This window comes from Strix aluco, chromosome 2 (assembly GCF_031877795.1).
Source record: "Strix aluco isolate bStrAlu1 chromosome 2, bStrAlu1.hap1, whole genome shotgun sequence".
Classification (NCBI taxonomy): Eukaryota; Metazoa; Chordata; class Aves; order Strigiformes; family Strigidae; genus Strix; species Strix aluco.
The window spans coordinates 68,470,674-68,489,528 of NC_133932.1; the positions used below are offsets into that span (position 1 = coordinate 68,470,674).

At 44.4% G+C, this 18,855-nt stretch overlaps 1 protein-coding gene across 4 annotated transcripts in view; it reads right to left on the reverse strand.

Moving 5' to 3' along the window:
• FHL2 (four and a half LIM domains 2) overlaps positions 1-18,855 on the reverse strand; it is a 64,596-nt gene that overhangs the window by 36,455 nt on the left and 9,286 nt on the right. The window contains exon 1 of one of the 4 annotated variants that reach the window (XM_074815150.1): positions 8,601-8,755. The exons of 1 other annotated variant lie outside the window; for it this stretch is intronic. Coding sequence is in view for 1 of the 3 variants with exons in the window: in XM_074815149.1 (XP_074671250.1) it covers positions 3,133-3,192 (60 nt within the window). In the remaining 2 variants the exon portion in view is untranslated. Of the gene's footprint in view, positions 1-3,132; positions 3,301-5,587; positions 5,610-8,600; positions 8,756-18,855 lie in introns of those variants that run through there. 2 more of the 4 variants (XM_074815153.1, XM_074815149.1) reach the window with 2 other exon arrangements.

Sequence of the window (18,855 nt, forward strand, 5' to 3'; positions counted from 1 at the left end):
TTGTCTGGCAGCAGGCACAGCACTGGCAGGCAGCAGAAACTCCACTTGCAGGAGAGAGACCTGGGAGGAAGGCAGGCTGCTCTGCTTGAGTGCCCACAGCTCTTCTACAGCTATGCTCATGCTGCTTCTCCTAATGGCTTTCTATGTGAGCATGCCTTGGACCCAGACCTGTATGCTATTTTTTCCTTTAGTAATCTGCATATCTGACATTTGCATTTGTAAGGAGAGGGGGGAAAGGCAGAAAGGAGGCATGGCCTTAGGCTTTTGGGTAGGAATCCAGCCCGAGAATCTGGTCACAAATCCTTTCCCAGCAGCCGGCACAACTGCCTGTGTAACTAAACCCTAACCCATTCCAGGCACAATGAACTAGATGTGCCCATGCCCTTCACATGCTAGGTCTTTGCTAAGTCAGATGCTCTCACTCAACAAATGAGGAAACCATTACCAAAGACAGGCAACTGGGAGGAGTGGCAGACTCCAGTAGGAAGAAATGGGACCAGGGGAGGAATGGCTAGGACAAAGGGAAGACCATGCATGGACCCAAATGATCCCCAGCATGCAATCTGGGTGCTCCTGTTCATGGTGGTGGGAGGGGGTTGCCCAGCCACACCATTCCTGCGTGTGCATTTTGCCACTGGAAGCAAAGCAAGTGTTGCTGAGAAGAAAAGGATGGATGATCAAACTGCTCTCACATCCTGCAACCTCCTTGTGCCAATGACAGGGAGATCTTCTCAGGGTGACCGCATCACCCACTCCTCTGGCCCTGCTGCCTTCCCTGCCTGCATCTATAGCAGTAGCTTGTGTTGGCCCAAACACTGCAGAGGATGGTCCACACTGTTCAACTGTAAGCGCAGCCCCTGGACTGGTTGAGTCCAAAGCCCCCATCGCTCTCCCAAGGGGTCTCTGGCATGGCCCAAGGGCTGGTCTGCCCAAAGGATTACTCCTAAACAGAAGGGTGGATGTGTCCATCACATTTTGCCTGGTAAGGCAGTATAACTGTAAGGACACCAGCTGTGCCATGCTAGTTGGCCTCAGAGCCAATATTTTCTTATAAATCAAAATGTTTCTACTGAGATAAAACTAGCTAACAGAAAAACATGACAGTAAATCAGATCTACCTATTTTCCAAAAGGATGTCCTTAGAAAACCTCTTCCTGAGATTTCTATGCTCTGGTTGTTGCAGTCTGTTCCTCTGTCTTACGCACCACTTATTCTGCAGGGTCAACAGAAAACTTTTTTGGCCCACTCTAGTCTGTTTTTTTTGAATCCTTTGCTGCTTGTAGTTCTGTGGTCCCTTGGTCTTCAGACCTAGTGGATTGTGGACGTAAGATCCTTGAAACAGTTTTGCTGGTTGTTTTTCAAGTGTGTGCTGGGGTGCCAAAATCTGCAACCACTGTCTTCCTCACTTCTCTCTGCCTAAAGACATTCTTAAGCAGAACAATATGTCTTTTTACTGTGCACATCATATGTTTGTGTGATTAAGTCCTTGTAATTATACCCTCTGCTTAGCCACCAGTATTCCACAGCAACAAATAATTGTATCCTAAGACACTAATTACACTAATAAATCTAGATCCTCCTTAGGTTATGAATCTGCAAGTTATTGAACTGCAAGACTTAAGTAAGATGACACTACAAATAACACCATGGATTTAAGGTTGTGGTCTACAAAGAAATGTGAAAATTATTACCATGAAGCTCAGAAATGTTTTTGCAGTCAATCTTGGATGCCTCAGAGCAAAACTTTTACTGAATTTGATGAGATGGAGGGTGATACAGTTTACAAATGAATGACCTTACCAGTCCTGATAAGAAGTTCCCATTGTCTTTTTGTGTTGGGTTTGTGTGTGGCAGGGTTTTTGGTAGTGGGGGAGGGGGCTACAGTGGTGGTCCTTGAGAGAAGCTTCTCGAAGCTCCCCCAGCTCCAAGTCGGACCCGCCTCTGGCCAAGGCTGAGCCAATTAGCGATGGTGGCCGCACCTTTATGATAATGTACTTAAGAAGGGGAACCTGGGAGAAGGAGTGGGAGTTGTGAGGAGGAGTTGTGAAGGAGACATCTCTGCAAACACTGAGGTCAGTGGAAGAAAGGAGGAGGGGGGGAAGTGTGCCAGAGCAGAGACCCCTTGCAGCCCGTGGTGAGAGGTGGGGCCAACCCCTGCCACCCATGAAGGTCACCAGTGGAGAAGATGTCCACCTGCAGCCCATGGAGGACCCCATGGCAGAGCAAGTGGCTGTGCCTGAAGAATGTTGGGTCTCTGAGGGAAGCCTGCTCTGTTGTATTTCGGTGCTGGGAGGACTGCAACATGCGGGAGGGACCAGTACTGGACCAGTTCAGGAAGAACTGCAGCCCGTGGGAAGGACTCATGTCAGCAAAAGTTCATGGAAGACTGTTTCCCATGAAAGGGATCCCACATTGGATCAGGGGAAAAGTGTGAGGAGCCCTCCCCCTGAGGAGGAAGGAGTGGTAGAAACAATGTGTGAGGGACTGACCTCACCCCACCATTCCCTGACCCAACTGCACTGCAATGAGGAGGAGATAGAGAAAATGGAAGCAAAGCTGAGCCTGGGAAGAAGGGAGGGGTGTGGGGGGAAGGTATTTTTAAGATGTGGTAATACTTCTCACTGTCCTATTCTGTTAAGTGTGTTGCCATTTGTGTTTGAATTAAATTGACATTCTTTTTCTTCCCCTAAGAAGTCTGTCTTTTGCCTGTGACGAATTTCACTGTAATGGGTGAGTCATCCCTTCCTGTCCTCATCTCGATTCCCAAGCCTTTTGCTTTATTTTCTCCTTCGCGTTCCTGATGGGGAGGAGTGAGTGAGAAAGTGGCTGTGTGGTGCTCAGTTGCTCTCTGGCCTCAAACCATGACACTTTTATAATAGGTTATTTATAATGATTGAATATTTTCTCATTGATTGCCTAAGTAACAAACTTACATAAGCACCTTCCACTATTAGGAAAAGTTATGTTCTTTTTCTTATTTTAAATGGTCGGTCTAAAATGAGAGACAACCAGTATCCTAGCTGGCTGATTGTCTTTGTTACCACAGTCACACTGATTTTTTTGGAAGCAGTTCAGTAAAAATTATTAGGAATACAAGTCTAACTCATAGTATCAGATAAGGAAAGTACAAACCTCATGCAAAAGGTCTTCTTTCCATTCAAGATTTCTGCAAAAGACTGTTAACGTTTCCATCGCAATCCCCAATTTTTCAGAAATCTTCAATTTTGCACAAAAAGATGCATTGGATTGAAACTTTTTCTGACGTTTCAGTTCTGTTGGCTGAAGACTATTGCCATTACAAATTCTCAAATAGGTTTGTGTCATTTTCTCCCTGCAAATGAGAATGGATGGTCTAGAAAACCATCACCATTCAGTCCCTCCTCCTAAGTTTCTACATTCTTTCAGAAGCCTTCATTCCTGAATAAACTTTTGTTTTGAGAGGCGAAGTAATTACTGCAGACTATTGCTCTCTGTTACAGCCCCACCAAGCGAGGAAAAATTCCTAACAAAATATTTCCACTTCTGTATGGGTTCTTGTTTCCACCAAAAGCACTTCCCATTCATCTGAGGTGCTCCTTCTGCTCTCTGGGTCCTACTTTGCACCTGAAAGCAGACTTTGAAGAGTTTCTAGAGCACCAGGATAGCCTTGGTTCACTTCTGAATCCCCAGAGAATCCCCCAGAACACATCAATATACAGGAAAACGAATACAAGAAGTAAAAATGACCAAGGAGAAAGATGAGAAGTAAGCACAACCCAGTTCTTATTACAGAGAGTCTGCATTACTAAAGCACCCTGGTTCCTAAAAGGAGAAAGGAAGGGAGAGTTTGCAGGTAGTAGTCAGGGACTTGTGGTAACAGTCTGTTCCTCGATCAGCAAAATGCTTTGTGTAATCTGGGCAAATAATCTATAGTGGCATCCATCTCACTTCATTTTAACTGACCAGATGTTAGCTGATCCAAACCAGCCATCCATGATCCCACTCTAGTGGGTGGAGGAAGAGAGGCATTTGCGAGGGGTGATTTGTTAGACACCTACTGAGCATGAAATGAACTTCCCTATAGATGTGCTTGTCTTTCCACACCGAATTTAGAGGGAATCCGGCTGTCTAGTTCAGACAGACATCTGACCTTGGGTAGCTAAAGCAGGGCAGGTATGTCCGGGCAGAATTCACATGCCTGAATTCAGCCTCTATATTCCCCCCTGCTTAATTGAGCAGAGCTGAACGCAATGTCCCACATGTTGGCTAGAGGATTTTTAAGGCAGATGAAAGGTGGAGAGGGGAGAGTCTCTCTCCAAGACTTATTTCTCGAGCCCTGGGTCACAGCAACCCTGAGCTGGGTCTCACATCCTGCCAATCCTCACCGCACTTCAGCACTGGAGTCTGCCCTCAGATCTGGTCCTTACTTCTTCTTTCTGAATTAGGAAAATGTGCTACTTTTCCTCCCTAAAAGGATGTTGAGAGAAGAAATACTCAATGATATGAAATGAGGGCCATAAGAGTACATAACACACAGTGTGTTTAACCTGTGCTCATGCAAATTCCTGAGCTGGGACTTACACCCAGAAGTTGAAAACTACAACAAATAGAGTTTATTCTGATAGCTTCCTCTCTTTTATTGTTCTGTACCACAGTGTCATGCTATATGGTGTTAGCACATCTTTCTTGTATCATAAATGGTGTTCTAATGTCTTGAGTGTCCTCCTGCCTTCTGCACACAACACCAGAGGCTGTGGGGCGTGTTGCAGTCAATGGACTTCATGCATAAGAAATTAGGATACTCAGCATTTAAAACCTGGGATAAATAACAGAATAATGGGCTTCTGTGTGGTGGCATCTGTGGATTGCAGGTATTCTTGTTTTCGTATGGTAATCTCTAGGCATGCCGGGCTTTGCTTCCCTAGCTGCAGACTACCAAAAAGGAGCGCTAGTCAGTATTACCTACTTCCCTCCAACAGAAAGCATGCAAATTTCTAGTGAGACTTTGGTGAAAATCCGTTAAGCTTGACAGGGAATATGGTGATCTGAAAGCCTATTGGCTTTGTTTATGAACTGTGTGAAACAATTTCTGTTCCCATGTCTGTGCTCATTCTAGTCCCATGACAACGTGGTTCGATAGTGTACTTATTTTCCTTTTTTAAAGGAGAGTTTTCCTCTCGTTTGTTGCTACATGGAAGTTTCACAGAGACAGCAGGAAAAAAAAATATTATAAAAGAGAACCTGTACAACTGACTTCACACAAAATGTTACTGAAAATGTAAAGTGAAATTAGGGGAAAATATTTTTTTCTTCTAACTCTCAGTTTCACTGCTTGGTGGCATGTGTTAACAGTAGCCAGTAAGTCAATCTGCAGCAGAAATATTTTGAGTTTAATGAATCTGATGGATCCCTTTAAAATGTGCATGGTAATGCTCTTTCCATGTTTGTGTCAGAACAATCTGAGCAAAACCAGGCAGAACTGCTCCAACTGCTTTCGGAAAAACTAGGACTCTCTGTAATATGACCTATGCTTCTCAAAGCTAATCAGTGTTAGGTGATGAACATTGTTGAAACAGCCTGAGATTTATCAGCATGAAACTGTACTCACTGTGATATAAAGCCAAAGATGAAATATTGCAGCCAGTAATAATGTATCTCACTGAAAAGCAGCTGTGTCAGAGTGCTTGTGCTCTGGTTAGTCAATACACAGCTACAAAAAAGGAAAACTGGTAAGGAAAAATGTGAAAAGGTGCTTTGGTGTTGCAAATCTACACAAGTTGGGCACTATTAAAATTAGAAGGAAAAGGAGGAGATCTGAGCTTTGCTAAAATCAGTGAATGTTTCTGAGAAAACTGCTATTGATTTCAGTGGGGCCAGGATTTCACCCCCAAGTCAGTGTTCACATTCCCTTCCTTCTCTGGTTTTCTTCCTCGTAAAATGGCCTTTTACATTTGTTGTATTAAAGAAGTGTTTGAATGGGTCTGCCCCCTCCCAGCCTCTTGCCAGCTGCAATCAAAGGTCTGCCTTGTTCTGATGGCTTGCTGTTTGGAAGGGAAAAAGTAAAGTTATTCATACATTAATCATATTTTCAAATGCTAGGTAAGAACAAAGTATTATTGTTGGAAAGACTGCCTTTAAAATGGGTTCACTTTGGGAACAGGCTTTGGGTCTTTGTGCTTTATTTCACTTTTAAATTCAAATCCAGTGAAAAATCACTTTATTAGTATGTATGTTCCTGCATTTTTTCAAGCTAAGGATCTTTGGCCAACATATTTTTTTTAAAAACCCCTAATGTTTTGCAGCAAGATTGGAATGTTGCTTCTGCTTCTTGTTTTTAAGAGTGAATACTGTCAATACACCAGTGGCGATACTTTAACACTAAGTGCCCAACCAGAACGATTTTGTTCTTTTTATTGTTTTTAGCCTGAGGCTTGGATGATAGACGAAGAATTTGAGGACATGAGAAATTTCTAGTATGGGAGAAGTGAGACTACTCTATAAAAAAATATTAGTTTTGTACATGATTTCTTTATTGCACAATTTACTGCAGCGGCACATCAGTTTAGCTTAATAGCAACATCTCGGAAAAAACAGACCAAGTGGAGCAGTGGGTCTGGCTCCTGCTGGTGGCCTGCTAAGAGTCATTGCTGCGCTCTCTGGTGGGACATGCTACCTCTGGGCTCCAGTCAACATACAAAACTCATCTCACCAGTGCTGGGGAGCAGAAGATGGGAGCTCTGTGCAGATCTGAACAGAGCAGACCACGGTCTAGCAGCTAGACCGTTACTGCTGGAGAACAGAGACATGGGGAAGTGCTGGCTGTGGTGGCTGAAGACATTAAGCCTTCCAAGGCATCTGTGCGGGGACAGTAAGCCTCAAGATAAGATAGGCATGTGTACAGACTATTTGTTATTTTACATTACTTTTTTCTTCCACGTAAGTTTTGTGCTGTTCTTCAAATGAAAGGTGCTGTCTCAGCGTAATCTACACTGACAGTCACAGCCCCCACCAGCATAAGCCTGGAAAGCTCAGCCAGACAAGACATGTTAACTGAGGACGTCCACCATGGCAATGGGTCCCCATTGCAGGTGAGGCTGGACACGTGGGGGCACCCTCAAAGGCCATGTCTGTACTCATAAATTAAACAGGATGGCGGGATGCTCCCAGGCACAGAGACTCAGTCAACCACAGGTCAGTTGTCCAGATGCCAGCTAGGACTGTCCCATCTGGGCATAGCTTGGGCGCAGATCCTGTCCCTAGGATGTTTTGGATGTGGCCACATCTCTGTCATGACAGAGCCCCAGGGACAGCCCTGGGACCAGACCCAACTTCTCCATGTCCACAGGCCCAATCAGCACCTGATGTAAACACCCACCTTTCAGCTAGAGTCGGTGGATCTCCAGCAGCTTTGGACCAACTAAGGACCTATCTTTTTGCATTTGAAATCCTCACTTAGGGACTGAGCCCAGTTCCAAACATTGGAGTGGGCTGACCTTTCTTACAAGCCTCAACTTTGGGTCAGGTCTAAGGAATCCTGCACCGCAGGGGTGCCAGGGGCCCACCATCCTGTCAAAGCCTGTGGAGCAATGGTTGCTCAGTATTTGGATAAAAAGCCTTCTTGAATTTAATTTCCTAAATAATGAAATAGTAAACAAATTCTGGTGCAAAATGTGATAGTTTTAGTTCTCCGGTTAAAAGTAAATTAAAATTTCTTACCTTTGTGTCATACTTTGTGATCCTTGCATTAAAAAGACTTTTGTTATAAGAATGTTTATATAAAAAATGCATGTGTAAATGCATCCAAACAAATGTACACACATGCCCAAACAATCTTATTTTTCCAAAGAGGTCTTCTTTTTTTGGTTTCATTTGAAAATTAACGCTCTCATGAGATGAGGTTAAAAGTAATTTAATGTAACAATAGCCTGATAATTAGCATTTGGCAGTTAATGCTATTTTACAGGCTAGTTCTGACAAATTCCTGCTTTGACACCCAGTCATGTTTCAGTACTTTGCTTTCTTTTCCCTTTTCACACAGCTGCTGTAATCCATAACAAGTGATTGTTTAAACATGAAATCAACAAGCATCGCCTGTAATTTGCCTTTCTTTATTTCATGGCCATTAGGAAATGGTCTGAAAGTGGGAAAAAAAGTAAAATATTCCTTCTGTCCTCTTTTTTTTTTTCCACTATCTATTCATTTTCCAAATATTCATCATAAAGAAAAAAATGCTGATAGAGGGAAAAAAAAACCCTAATCAAAAGCCTTCTGCCTGAAGTCATTCAGTTTGCTATTCAAACCAGGAAAGTGTCTATAGTTAGACATGGTTGTGTTCCTTGAGAACATGAAAACATGACAGTGTATTATTAGTGCAGAAACTAAAGAGCAGCTGTTAGTTAGCACCTGGTTCCCAATAGCAGACTGGAAATACAAAGAGAGACACCCTGTGTGTGCCCTGGCAGCAAGAAGGGAACAAACATCTTAAAAATCCACTCTTCCCCTAAGAAACAAACGCTCCCCCTCATGATATCTACACAGAGCCCTGAGAAATTGCCAGCCCCCTTTGCAAAGGAGAAAAACTCCTAAAGGACAGTGAAAACCAAAATAAGGCACCGTCTTACCTTGCTGCAGCTTAGTGCTGCCTCTGCTTGTGAGTCTGCAAACGAGAGAGAAGGGGGACAGACTTGCCACTTTATTGGATTGCCCAAACTGTGTGTTTAGTAATTAGGCATTTGTGCTTCGGGTGAGCTATAAATATAATATCTCTAAAGTACCAGCCATCGGCAGGAGATAAGGACTGCAGCATCTCTGTGCTACCAGCCTTTTAAGGCATCCCAGCTGGAGTGGCACGAGGCCCCTAATGGAAAAGGTTGCCACAGTCCTGAGCAGCCCTGGCCCTTTGCTCTGCTCCATTTGGAAGTGCCTGACCTTAAAATACACTCACCTGCTGTAGGGAAGGCCTGCGAGGGGCCCCAAGGAGCCAGTGTTATTTCAGGGCTTGATATTTTGGCTGAGCTATGAGCAACTCTAATTTCTCAATCAGATTATCTATCAGGACTCTGGGATGGACAGAAACACCCTAGGAAATGCCGGCTGCTCTGCTAATGTAACAAACTCCGTCTGCCCTTCGTCTGTTTGTCTGTCCATCCCAGGTGTGCAGCCTTGCTGTAGAGGAGTCTGTGCCTTGTGTCCTGCTTTGTTTTACCCCTGCACCACCTCATTTGGGGGGAGGTAGTGCCAGTGCTACCATTTCACAGCAAAAATGACAGAGATTTCAGAGACTAGCTTGAGGTCCTGAAATAAATCTGTGTGGGCAGTGGGGCCGTACCTCAGGTGCAAGCTCTCTGCTCAGGACTCCCTTCCTGCTCCATCACAGGTGTGACACCGGGTGAAGAGGGCACTCGTACATGGAATGAGTGAGAGATTAGAGGCGGCAAAAAGCTCTTCCAGCAGCTTCTGTGGGCAGCATCTTGCTGGCTCTGGAGGAAAATCTGCCCGAGCAAGGCTCAGTGCAGAGGTCGGGTTACAACCTGCCCACCTCCTTGCTAATGCTGGGTTCAGCTCTGTGTTTCAGTGTACTTCTGCAGAGAAAGTTGCAGCAGAGACATGGCCCTTGGTATGAAGTTGAATTATTTTAAGATTCTTTTTAAGGGAAGGGAAGGAAAAACCTCTCTTTAAGACAGGGAGGTGAAGAAATAGCCTTGGGCAGCCTCCTCGTGCAGACAAATAACCCTCCTTTACACAGCAGCATACTTCTCTGAAGAAGTACTGTGCTGTTGAACTGAGATTGCCTGTTGTTCCTCTTCCTGACTGAAGCAGGATTATTTGCTGAGGGATTTGATTTCTTTGCTGGATTTATTTATTACTTCCATGGTCCTGAAGAACCCCCCATTCCCTTCATCTCCCTCTTCTCTTCAGTGTTCTAGTTGAACAATAGTCTTTAGGAGATAGTGTCACCTCCCAGCTTTCTCTGAACAGTTCATTTGGATAGCAAGCATGGGTCAAGCCATGGAGACTGGATACTAACACAAACCACGTGCCAGGGTTTCTGACATGACAAACTGATTTATGGCTTGACATGGAGCCCAGTCAGATTTTATGGTTTTAACTCCAAACCAATGAGAAGTTGGCATCTGAAGGGTTCATCCTAACATAAAAAAGCTCATAACAGCACGTCCTCAGCCCCTGCCAAGCAACATGATTTGACAGCCTGAGTCAAGTCTCTTGGAATAAATGACTTTCACACATCTCCTTTTGTCTGTGCAGAAATGCCCAGCTTCCAAGCACTGTGGATGAGAGTATGGCCTAGAGACTTAGGTTAGGGAGATAAGAGAAATATCCCACAGATTCCTGATTAAAATATTGTTCATCCTAGAGCTAGTGACCTTTTGCCACATGTTCCTTTAACTACCGTGTAAACAGCCCTTTCTCATTTCCCAGAACAATAAACATTTATGAAAAGCTGTATAAGCATCAAAAATGTGGTAGTTAGGACATATGTTTGGACAGCTCTGGAAAGCCTCAACCTTTTCATGTTAGCCAATTTTTTGTTTGCATGATTCAAAGGTCTGGGTGATGTTGTAGAAACAACCTGGATAAAAGATGGTTGTCCCCAGGCCCAGTCCAGGATGTTCTGGGCACTAATGACATGTTTAATCCTCAGGTGTCAGCCCAATTACAGAGCACATTTGGGTCTGGTGTAAATATTGAGCAACTGGGGACTAGCTTAGGATAAATGTGGCCTCCCAGCACACTTCATCTAACTACTTGAGAAGGTGGATTACAGATCTGTTAACACAAACATTACAGCTTTTCTCTCTGATAAAAGCAGATGTCCTGTAAAGATGGTTGCTCCACCCTGTGCCTCTAAACTGTCCCAGTTTCATTTTGGGTATTGCTTTGCTCTTTGATGAGGCTTGCTAGGGAAAGGAGAGTGTCTTGAAAAAGGATGACATCAGAAGGCTAAAGCGTCAGTGACAAGTCAGGTTGCTGGATGTGATCCTGTGCTCCCCACGGCAGGAAACGGCTGAGCTGCTCCCCTGAGATAGTCAGGGAAATGCCCCCACACTCAGGGTGCCAGCACTCCTGAGCTACAGAAGGGTGGCAGGCTAACAATGGAGAAGAGGAAGTATTCCTGTGGATATTGTCAGGAGCAGAGACATCTCTGGGCTTCTCAGTTTTATAGTGACATTGGAATTTAGCCCTTCAAAAAGAGGGATGGGGGCTGAAGCGCTCTGGTCCAAAGCAGCAGTGGCACGGCAGGCCCCTTTGCCATCTCCATGGGTCTGCAGGACCGGAGCCAGGCCTGCTGCTCCCACGACTAAGGCACGGGCAGGAAGCAAAGCAAGAATTTCAGCCAATTCTCTACTCCAAGTCAATGAGAGGTGTGTGTGCTAGAAGAGCGTCATAGAATCTTTTAGGTTGGAAAAGACCCTTAAGATCTTCGAGTCTAGCTGTGCTTTTGAAATGCAAAGGAAATGCTGCAAGCTTTAAAGCACAGCCCTCTGTGGAAACCATACCAAGGTCCTGTTATCCATTCGTTACGCTGAAGTTAGAAGTTTTACCACTGGTCCCCCACAATCAGGATTCACCCTGCCATTCTCTGCAAGTCACAGAAGATGCCAGAGTGTGGGCATCCAAGAAAGATGTAAATTTTCAGGATAGCTTTAACAAACAAAATCTCACCAGCTTGCACCAGTACTGCCTTTTCTAAAGGAAGATCTCTACTGACAGATATTCATGGGAATCCGACCTTGATGTCCTGACATTTGTGTTCATGGTAGGTAGCACAGGGATTAAAACCGCATTATGATGTTGTTGAGTTTTAATCTAATTTGAGGGATTTAGAGGTAGGTTCTGTACATATGATATTGACTGCCAGAGACTTAGCAGCAGAGCCAGAGGGGAAGAGGGAGCCTGTGGAGATTTTGCTGGTAGTCAATATTTTGCAAACACCTTACACTCAGACCCTCGCAGTGAGGAAGATGGGATTATCATTTGCTGTTATGAATTGAGGATTTGGTTGTGCTAGCAAGCCATCAGCCTGCCTGCTTCTTCTAGCTCTTCCCAGCCACAGTTCGCACCGGTACCTTCCAGATAAAACTTTTGCACATAAAATCCTAAAACTATTTGCCCCACACCTGGAGGAAGTGTGAGCACAAATGCTGACCCCCATGCAGACCTGCAGGCACACAGCCTTCTGCCAGGAGGCACACGGGGTGTCAGTAGCATTGCACATCTTCAGGCCTTCCCACGCCTGTGTGAGTGCTTGCAGCAAGCAGCATTTGGGCTCTGGCAGCAACAGTCTCAGGGATGTCAGTGACCTCCAGGCCCCTGGGGATGGAGAATCACCTGGATGATCCCAACCCCAGCTCCCTCCTAGTGGTTGGCTGTCCTCACTGCCACCACTGTGCCCAGGCTCTGGAGCACAGGCAAGGTGGAGATGCCTTCATATGAAGCAGCAAAATGTGTGTGATTTCCAATGGCCTCATCTCTGCTCAGCTTCCCCTCCTGCCCTGTGTTTTGAGCCAAGGCTCCAAGAAGATGTCATCGCTACGAGGAAAGATACGCGCAGGCTTGAGAGCCGTCTGAAACACTCAGAGCCCTGTGACCTCTGTGTTTTCCATGGGTGCTGTCATCAACTGTTCACCTCACCTACTTTTTGCCATCAAAAGCTGGCATCTAGTGTAAACTGGTTATCTGTGTGCTTTCTTTGGTGGGTGGAGGTGCCTATTTCCCACTGCTGACTACAGGGGGAGAGGAGATGACTCACACCAGACAGCTAACTTCTACTGACTGAAGTGATGTGAAATGCGCTTCACTCAGTGTGAGATGACTTTGCCATGTGTACTGTGCCACAAAAATGCCTGTGTTGGGCCAGATGTAGGTTAGCTTAGCCCATTTTCTTGCCTCCAGTGATGGCCAGTAGTTCATGCTTGGGAATATATATTCCCTAGAACAATTTCCTGAATTCCCACAGGTTTTGGTTTGGGGACTCTCTGAGAGAGAAGCAAACTATATTTACTGACCTTGATGGATTTTTTTTCCTTTTCTCTCTGTGAATTTCTCCAGTTTTTTCTGAACCCAAGCACTCAGAGCATTTGGTCCCCCTCATGGCCAGTCTCTGCAGCTTGCACCCCCCAGGCCTGGGGACTGGCAGAGGCTCAGAGCACAGACAAGAGCTCTTCCTCCAGCACAGAAAATACTGCAGATGATCCTTAGTCTGAAAATTCATCCAACTGTCCAAAACCTCTAAACCCAAGCTTTGCATGGAAAACCTAGGGAACTTCCCTCTTTCTCCCCCTTTCCAACCCCTGTCCCACTCACACTGTGGGAGATGAATCCAGTCCCCAGTCTGCACTGTTGCCTCCCTGTCCCTACTTAATGGCCCTATATCTGAGGGTTTACTTTGCAGATCTAGTGACGCACCACTGACAAATGCCCTGAGTAATGAGAGGAGTGGATGATACCTCTTTAGCCAGAGGAAGCTCTGAGTATATTTTCAGAGTGCAAACAGGGTTAGAAAAGCAGGAATAATTTCTTCATTCCTCAATTTGTCTGCCCAGCAAATGTTACAGCTCACAAAAGGCCACTGCTCTTAGCAGCTGTTTCGTGGCCCACATCTGCCCTTTCCCATTTTGGCTGAAAAACTCTTTCACTCTACTGTAGCTGCTGTTTTTGGATCATGCTAAGACTTCTTCAGTCCAAAACTAAATCTACCCTCATAATCCACTAAACTAAGTCCTGATAAAGCTAAGCAGGTTTCACTTAACAACAAGCTGAGATATAAGTATTTGTGGGTTGCAGTGACAACGGGATCCAAGGGATTGCTTGAGCTCGAAGCAGATGAGAGAAGCAATTCCAGTAACGCTGAATTTCAGTGTCCCATTTGAACACTTACCTGCCCGTTCGAACTAATGACCTTATCACACTCTACCTAACTCTGCCAGTGAGTATAAGTACACGTACAAAAGAACTTTCAGGATGCCTTTTAGAAGATTTTCTCATGAGATAACCGTTACTGAGAGAAGTACAGTGCTGTGACCCCAGCAGCAAGAGTCGGGAATTGCCACTAGCAACATTAAGCAAGCAAGAGCCCAGTCTGCTTCGCCTGCCCCCAAGTACAAGGGTGCTTGTATGGATAAAGATTTTCAGCCTAAGCAGTTTTATTTTGGCATGCAGAAGAGATGAAAGCAGACTTTTGTAATAGAAGCTGTAGATTGCCTTAAGCATAGGTGTAATTGCTAGCCCGCCCATAATAAGTAATAATAATCCCAGCTTTGACATTAATTCATTATGTGACCTTGGACATGACACTCACATCCATGTTATCAAACCTGGCAAGTGCATGCAAGTCCCGCTGAAGGACAGAGGAGCTGGAAGTGCCAAGCACTTTGAACAAATCAAATTAAGCTCCCTGGGGCTCAGGTTTCCCACTTATAGGGGAAATTATGAGATCATTGCTGAGAACAAGATCTGAAAAATACACTGAGATCATAAGAAACCCCCAACTCTTAGCAGACTAAGAATTTCCCAGACCTCCACAGACATTAGAAGGATCCTTCCGGCAGGAGCACATTTCCCAGCAAAAAGCCCCAAGACTGGCTGTGATAGCCCTTTCCCTACATCTTCTGCCTCAGGTTTCATGCTGGGTGGGGGGCACATGGTCTCAAGCAGTTATGCTCCAGCACCCCAAAATCATCTCATCTGCATGCACTACATCCCAATCAATAGGCTGTTCTTAGGACATATGAAGTAGGACTTCAGTTGTAAAATTAGTATGACATTATACTACCCTCAAAGGCATTTCCCAAAACAATGCAGAAATAGAAACTAGGATAATGCAGCTGGCAGTGGTGATAAATCTGAAAACTTGCACAAAATGTTGTATCATCTCTGCACACTGTGGAACAGGGTAGTGGCCTCCCTTTTTGGCATTGCCTTGGTGTAAGCCTGGTGGCTCAGGTTAGCCTGCTAAAAGCCATCATGTGCAATTTGAACAAGTCCAGCAGTATTAAAAAGTTATGTTTACAAAGAGCAGCAGTTGGCATTACAGTGTATATCCTTCCCCTGGAGACATAATCAACTGCATAACTGGTAACTCAATCTTTGCTAGTGGTTTGTTGCATCGCTGATAGAAATGCAGCCCAGGGCTACCATGTACCTTTTAGCCTGTTTAGCACAATGACAAAAATTTCTCTGTAGAGCCTAGATTAGCCTGGACGCAAGTGCCAAAATTAATGTCAAACCTGACACCTAATGTTTCCCCTTACCCAGATCCTGTACATGACTGTGTTGAGCCTCAAATGCTTGTTTTCTCTTTTCGTTGAATCACTGATTTTCCTCTTTTCTCCATAACATAAAAAGTCTTCAGCTGATTGTATTAATACTTTATCTGTTTCAGGGATGCCTTTTGTGAGAGCTCACAGTGATTTTTCTGGTGGCTGAAAAAAACTACATGTATTAAAACTGGCACCCTAATTTTATGGCAAAGTTTGACAGAGGACATGACATGTACCAGGAGGACAGCTCTTTCTGGTACCTCAGTTAAACAACAAAACTACTTCTATCATCATCAGAGCTGCTCAGATTTTTCAAAAACAATTCAAAGAAAAATAATTAGTTCTATGGACATGCATTAATTTGGAAGTCTTGACAGATATGTCTAGCCATTAAGTTGTCAGAGCGTAGAAACCAAAAACCAAAGCATGCTGAAAAAGGAAGCGACATGTTTTTGCTACTTTGCTATGTGTGCCTCATCAACTGAGACTAGCTAAATTGTTAGTTACACACCGATCAAAATACACAAAGAGCTCTCTGATTTTCAGATTCTTGGGAAAAAAACCACAGTGCCTCTTTCATCTTTAAAAATATACACTTACATACAACATAACTGAAGGATAGTGAGATTAGAGGCTTTATCATGCAAAACCTGCTGCGTTTCTGCATTTTTGCACATATTCTGACTACGAACTTGCTGATCTTTTTCTAACTATCACCTGTATGCCTCATAAAACTATCATCCAGTGTAATACTAGACCACCTTAGAATTACCATAATTTTCTTTGTGTTTCTTTCCATGTTCCACCATCTCTTCTCCTCTCTGCTGTTACGGCTGGCATGCAACATCTCTCCTCTGCTTTCTTTCTGCCCTGGGCACCTGCACTGTCAGCAGTGTGGCCTGCCAACCTCCCCTCTCCACTCAAGCCACAAAACCCACAAGATAATCCTCTCAATCTCTGCCTCCTTAGCATCCTTCCCACCACTTCTTTCCCCTCAAGGATTAACAGATGTTTCCTCAAAACATCTGCAGTTTCCCCCCTTTACTTCATTGCCTATATCTCCCCATTTAACTTTATCTCCCTACGGCATATTATTCCTCTTCATTTGCAGCTGACAAATGTTCTTGCGTTATTCCTCATCCATCAAGCCCCACACAAGCATGCGCGTCTGGCACCGTTTTGGCAGGGCACGACAAACTAAGAGGAGAGCTGAAGCCACCCGTTGCAGCTGTTGTTTTACAGCTCCTCTGCCGTGCTGGAGCACGCCTCTGCCTCACAAGCAGAACTCTTGTGGAAAGCAGTCCAAATCAATAAATCACCCAGACATGTAAGGTATGCCCAGCACCAGTGATAAGGGCAGCTGCTGAGCGTAACCCAAGCATCTCTTGGAACACACTTCTGTAAACAAATCTGCCATTTAATTTTTGGGCACAAACATGAATATTCTGGAGAACACCCTGCCAAGATGGAGATGAGAGGTTCATACCTCTCTTTGATCTGTGATTGCACTAAACTTGGCTCCTTCTCAGCAGACAGCAGTGCTTCCTTCTATCTTTTAGGAAAAATATGCTCCTTTGCAAGAGTGTGTTGAGAAACAGGCATTTTTCTGAGTCCCTGCATGAGCTGCAGGTATTGCCCACGGTTTGTAATTGAGCTTGAGCCTGAAGAGGTTCAATAGTTACCAAACCTAAAGGTGTATAAAAAGAAAGGCCTTCTGACATTGAAGAGTCTAGAACAAAGGGAGATAAACAAGTAGAAAGAAAGGCAAGTTGTTATCTCTGCCCTGCATGCTGAAATGTTTTTAGGACACTCAACTCTCTGCATCATCACAACAAATCCTAAAATGACACCAGGTCCCAGACCTGTGGGCTCTCTGGCTCTAATCCTGCTTTGGTTCTCATCTATCCCTGTGTAAAGGAAGGGCTCTGGAGAAAACTTTGCCTTCTAGAGATCAATTTTTTAGAAAAACAAATATTGAATTGTATAGAAATACAATTTAATTAATAGATTTAATTAATAGAATCTAATAGGTTGGGGGAGGTTATATCATTTTAAAAAAAAAAAATAAATCTGAGTGCTGCAGAAGAGGTGTGAATCTCTATTTACTCTACAGCTGGGTACCAAAACAGCACAGAGGTTGCCTGCTCCTCTGCAAAGCTGCAGGGCATTTCCAGGATGGTTTGTGCAGAGTCATGGAAGGGCATTGGTAGAAGCTCATCTGGGCACTTAACCTGCTCAGCTGCTCTTTTCATTCCCCTGGTTTATGGCATCCAGGCCTGACCTGAAATGATTAAGGACCCAGAGCTGAACTCTGTGATGGGTCTTTCCCACTAAGCCTCTCCCTGCCCCAGCCCAGCAGGAGAAACCCCTCACACCCCAACTTCTGCTGCAGCTTCACCCCAGGGCTGCCAGCCCAGGAGAAGCGACTCTGCAGTCATAGCCATCTGCCACAAAACCTGATGTAAAGTCACTTCCCTGTCTATAAAAGTGGGTTACACAACCTCCATTACACATACTGCAGAGCACTGTCGCTCAGAGGAGGAGGAAGAGGAGGGTATGGTAGGGGAGGCCCAGGGGATCCCAGGAGCTCCCAAAATCCCCTTTCTGGCACAGTTGCATTAAAGGACTGAATGGAGAAGCCTTTCAAATGTGTGACCTATTGCTGCTATGACAGAAAATGATTTGCATAATCTCTCAATGTGACTGTGAGTAACAGAGCATTTCTGCTCCTTTTCAAACATGGTTTTATACTAGCAGCTCAAACTGCTCAGTATTTTTCTTGGTAGCTGGGTAGATTTGAATGCCAAAATATTATTAAGGACAAACCTCCTGCATAACAGCCAGCAGTCCTTGTGCAAAGCAAAATAACCTGTAGGTCAAAATCATTCTTCACAGGGTTGAGATCAGGTTAATGTCAAACAACACAATATCATCCCTCCTGATGTTAATGTGACAGTGGCAGGTATGTCTGAAATCCTTACAAAAGATGTAAAAACTTTTGCTATCAGTGGCCAGTTTTGAAACTTTGCAAATGAAGAAGGGCACTGGTGTCACATAGATCTAAACACAGGGACTGCTTGATGCAAAGCATTGGCTAGCATGGATCCTGGATTTGGGAGAACAGATGGAAAATAAAACTGTGTTAATAGAATAGGGAGTATGATAAATGACTTTTGGTTTTAATGTTTTCCAAAAATCTCTCATCCAGTACATCCATACCTTCAAAGGAAGAAAATGCCCTCACAGGGTATTGCAGGGGCATTGTTCATGCCAAGCATGTTCATGTCATTGTCAGCCTGAAATAAGTTGGTTACCATTAATTCTTGTCTTAATGCAGCCAAGATCTAATTAACTACATGCATTATCACTGTTTATATGTTTATATGTACTATGATTGTTAGCTTATGCATATATATGAGCTGGTGTTTTGAGTGTATAAAGAATTAATTCAAGGAGGCTTGAATCCTGCTCTGCCTTCAAGGGGAGGCTTTCCTTCCCAGTCAGCATGCATTAAGATAAGCACCAGAATGGTGATACTTTTTCCCAGTCTGGGCAGAAGATCCCACCTATCCAGCAGGCACCAACACTTCTCAGG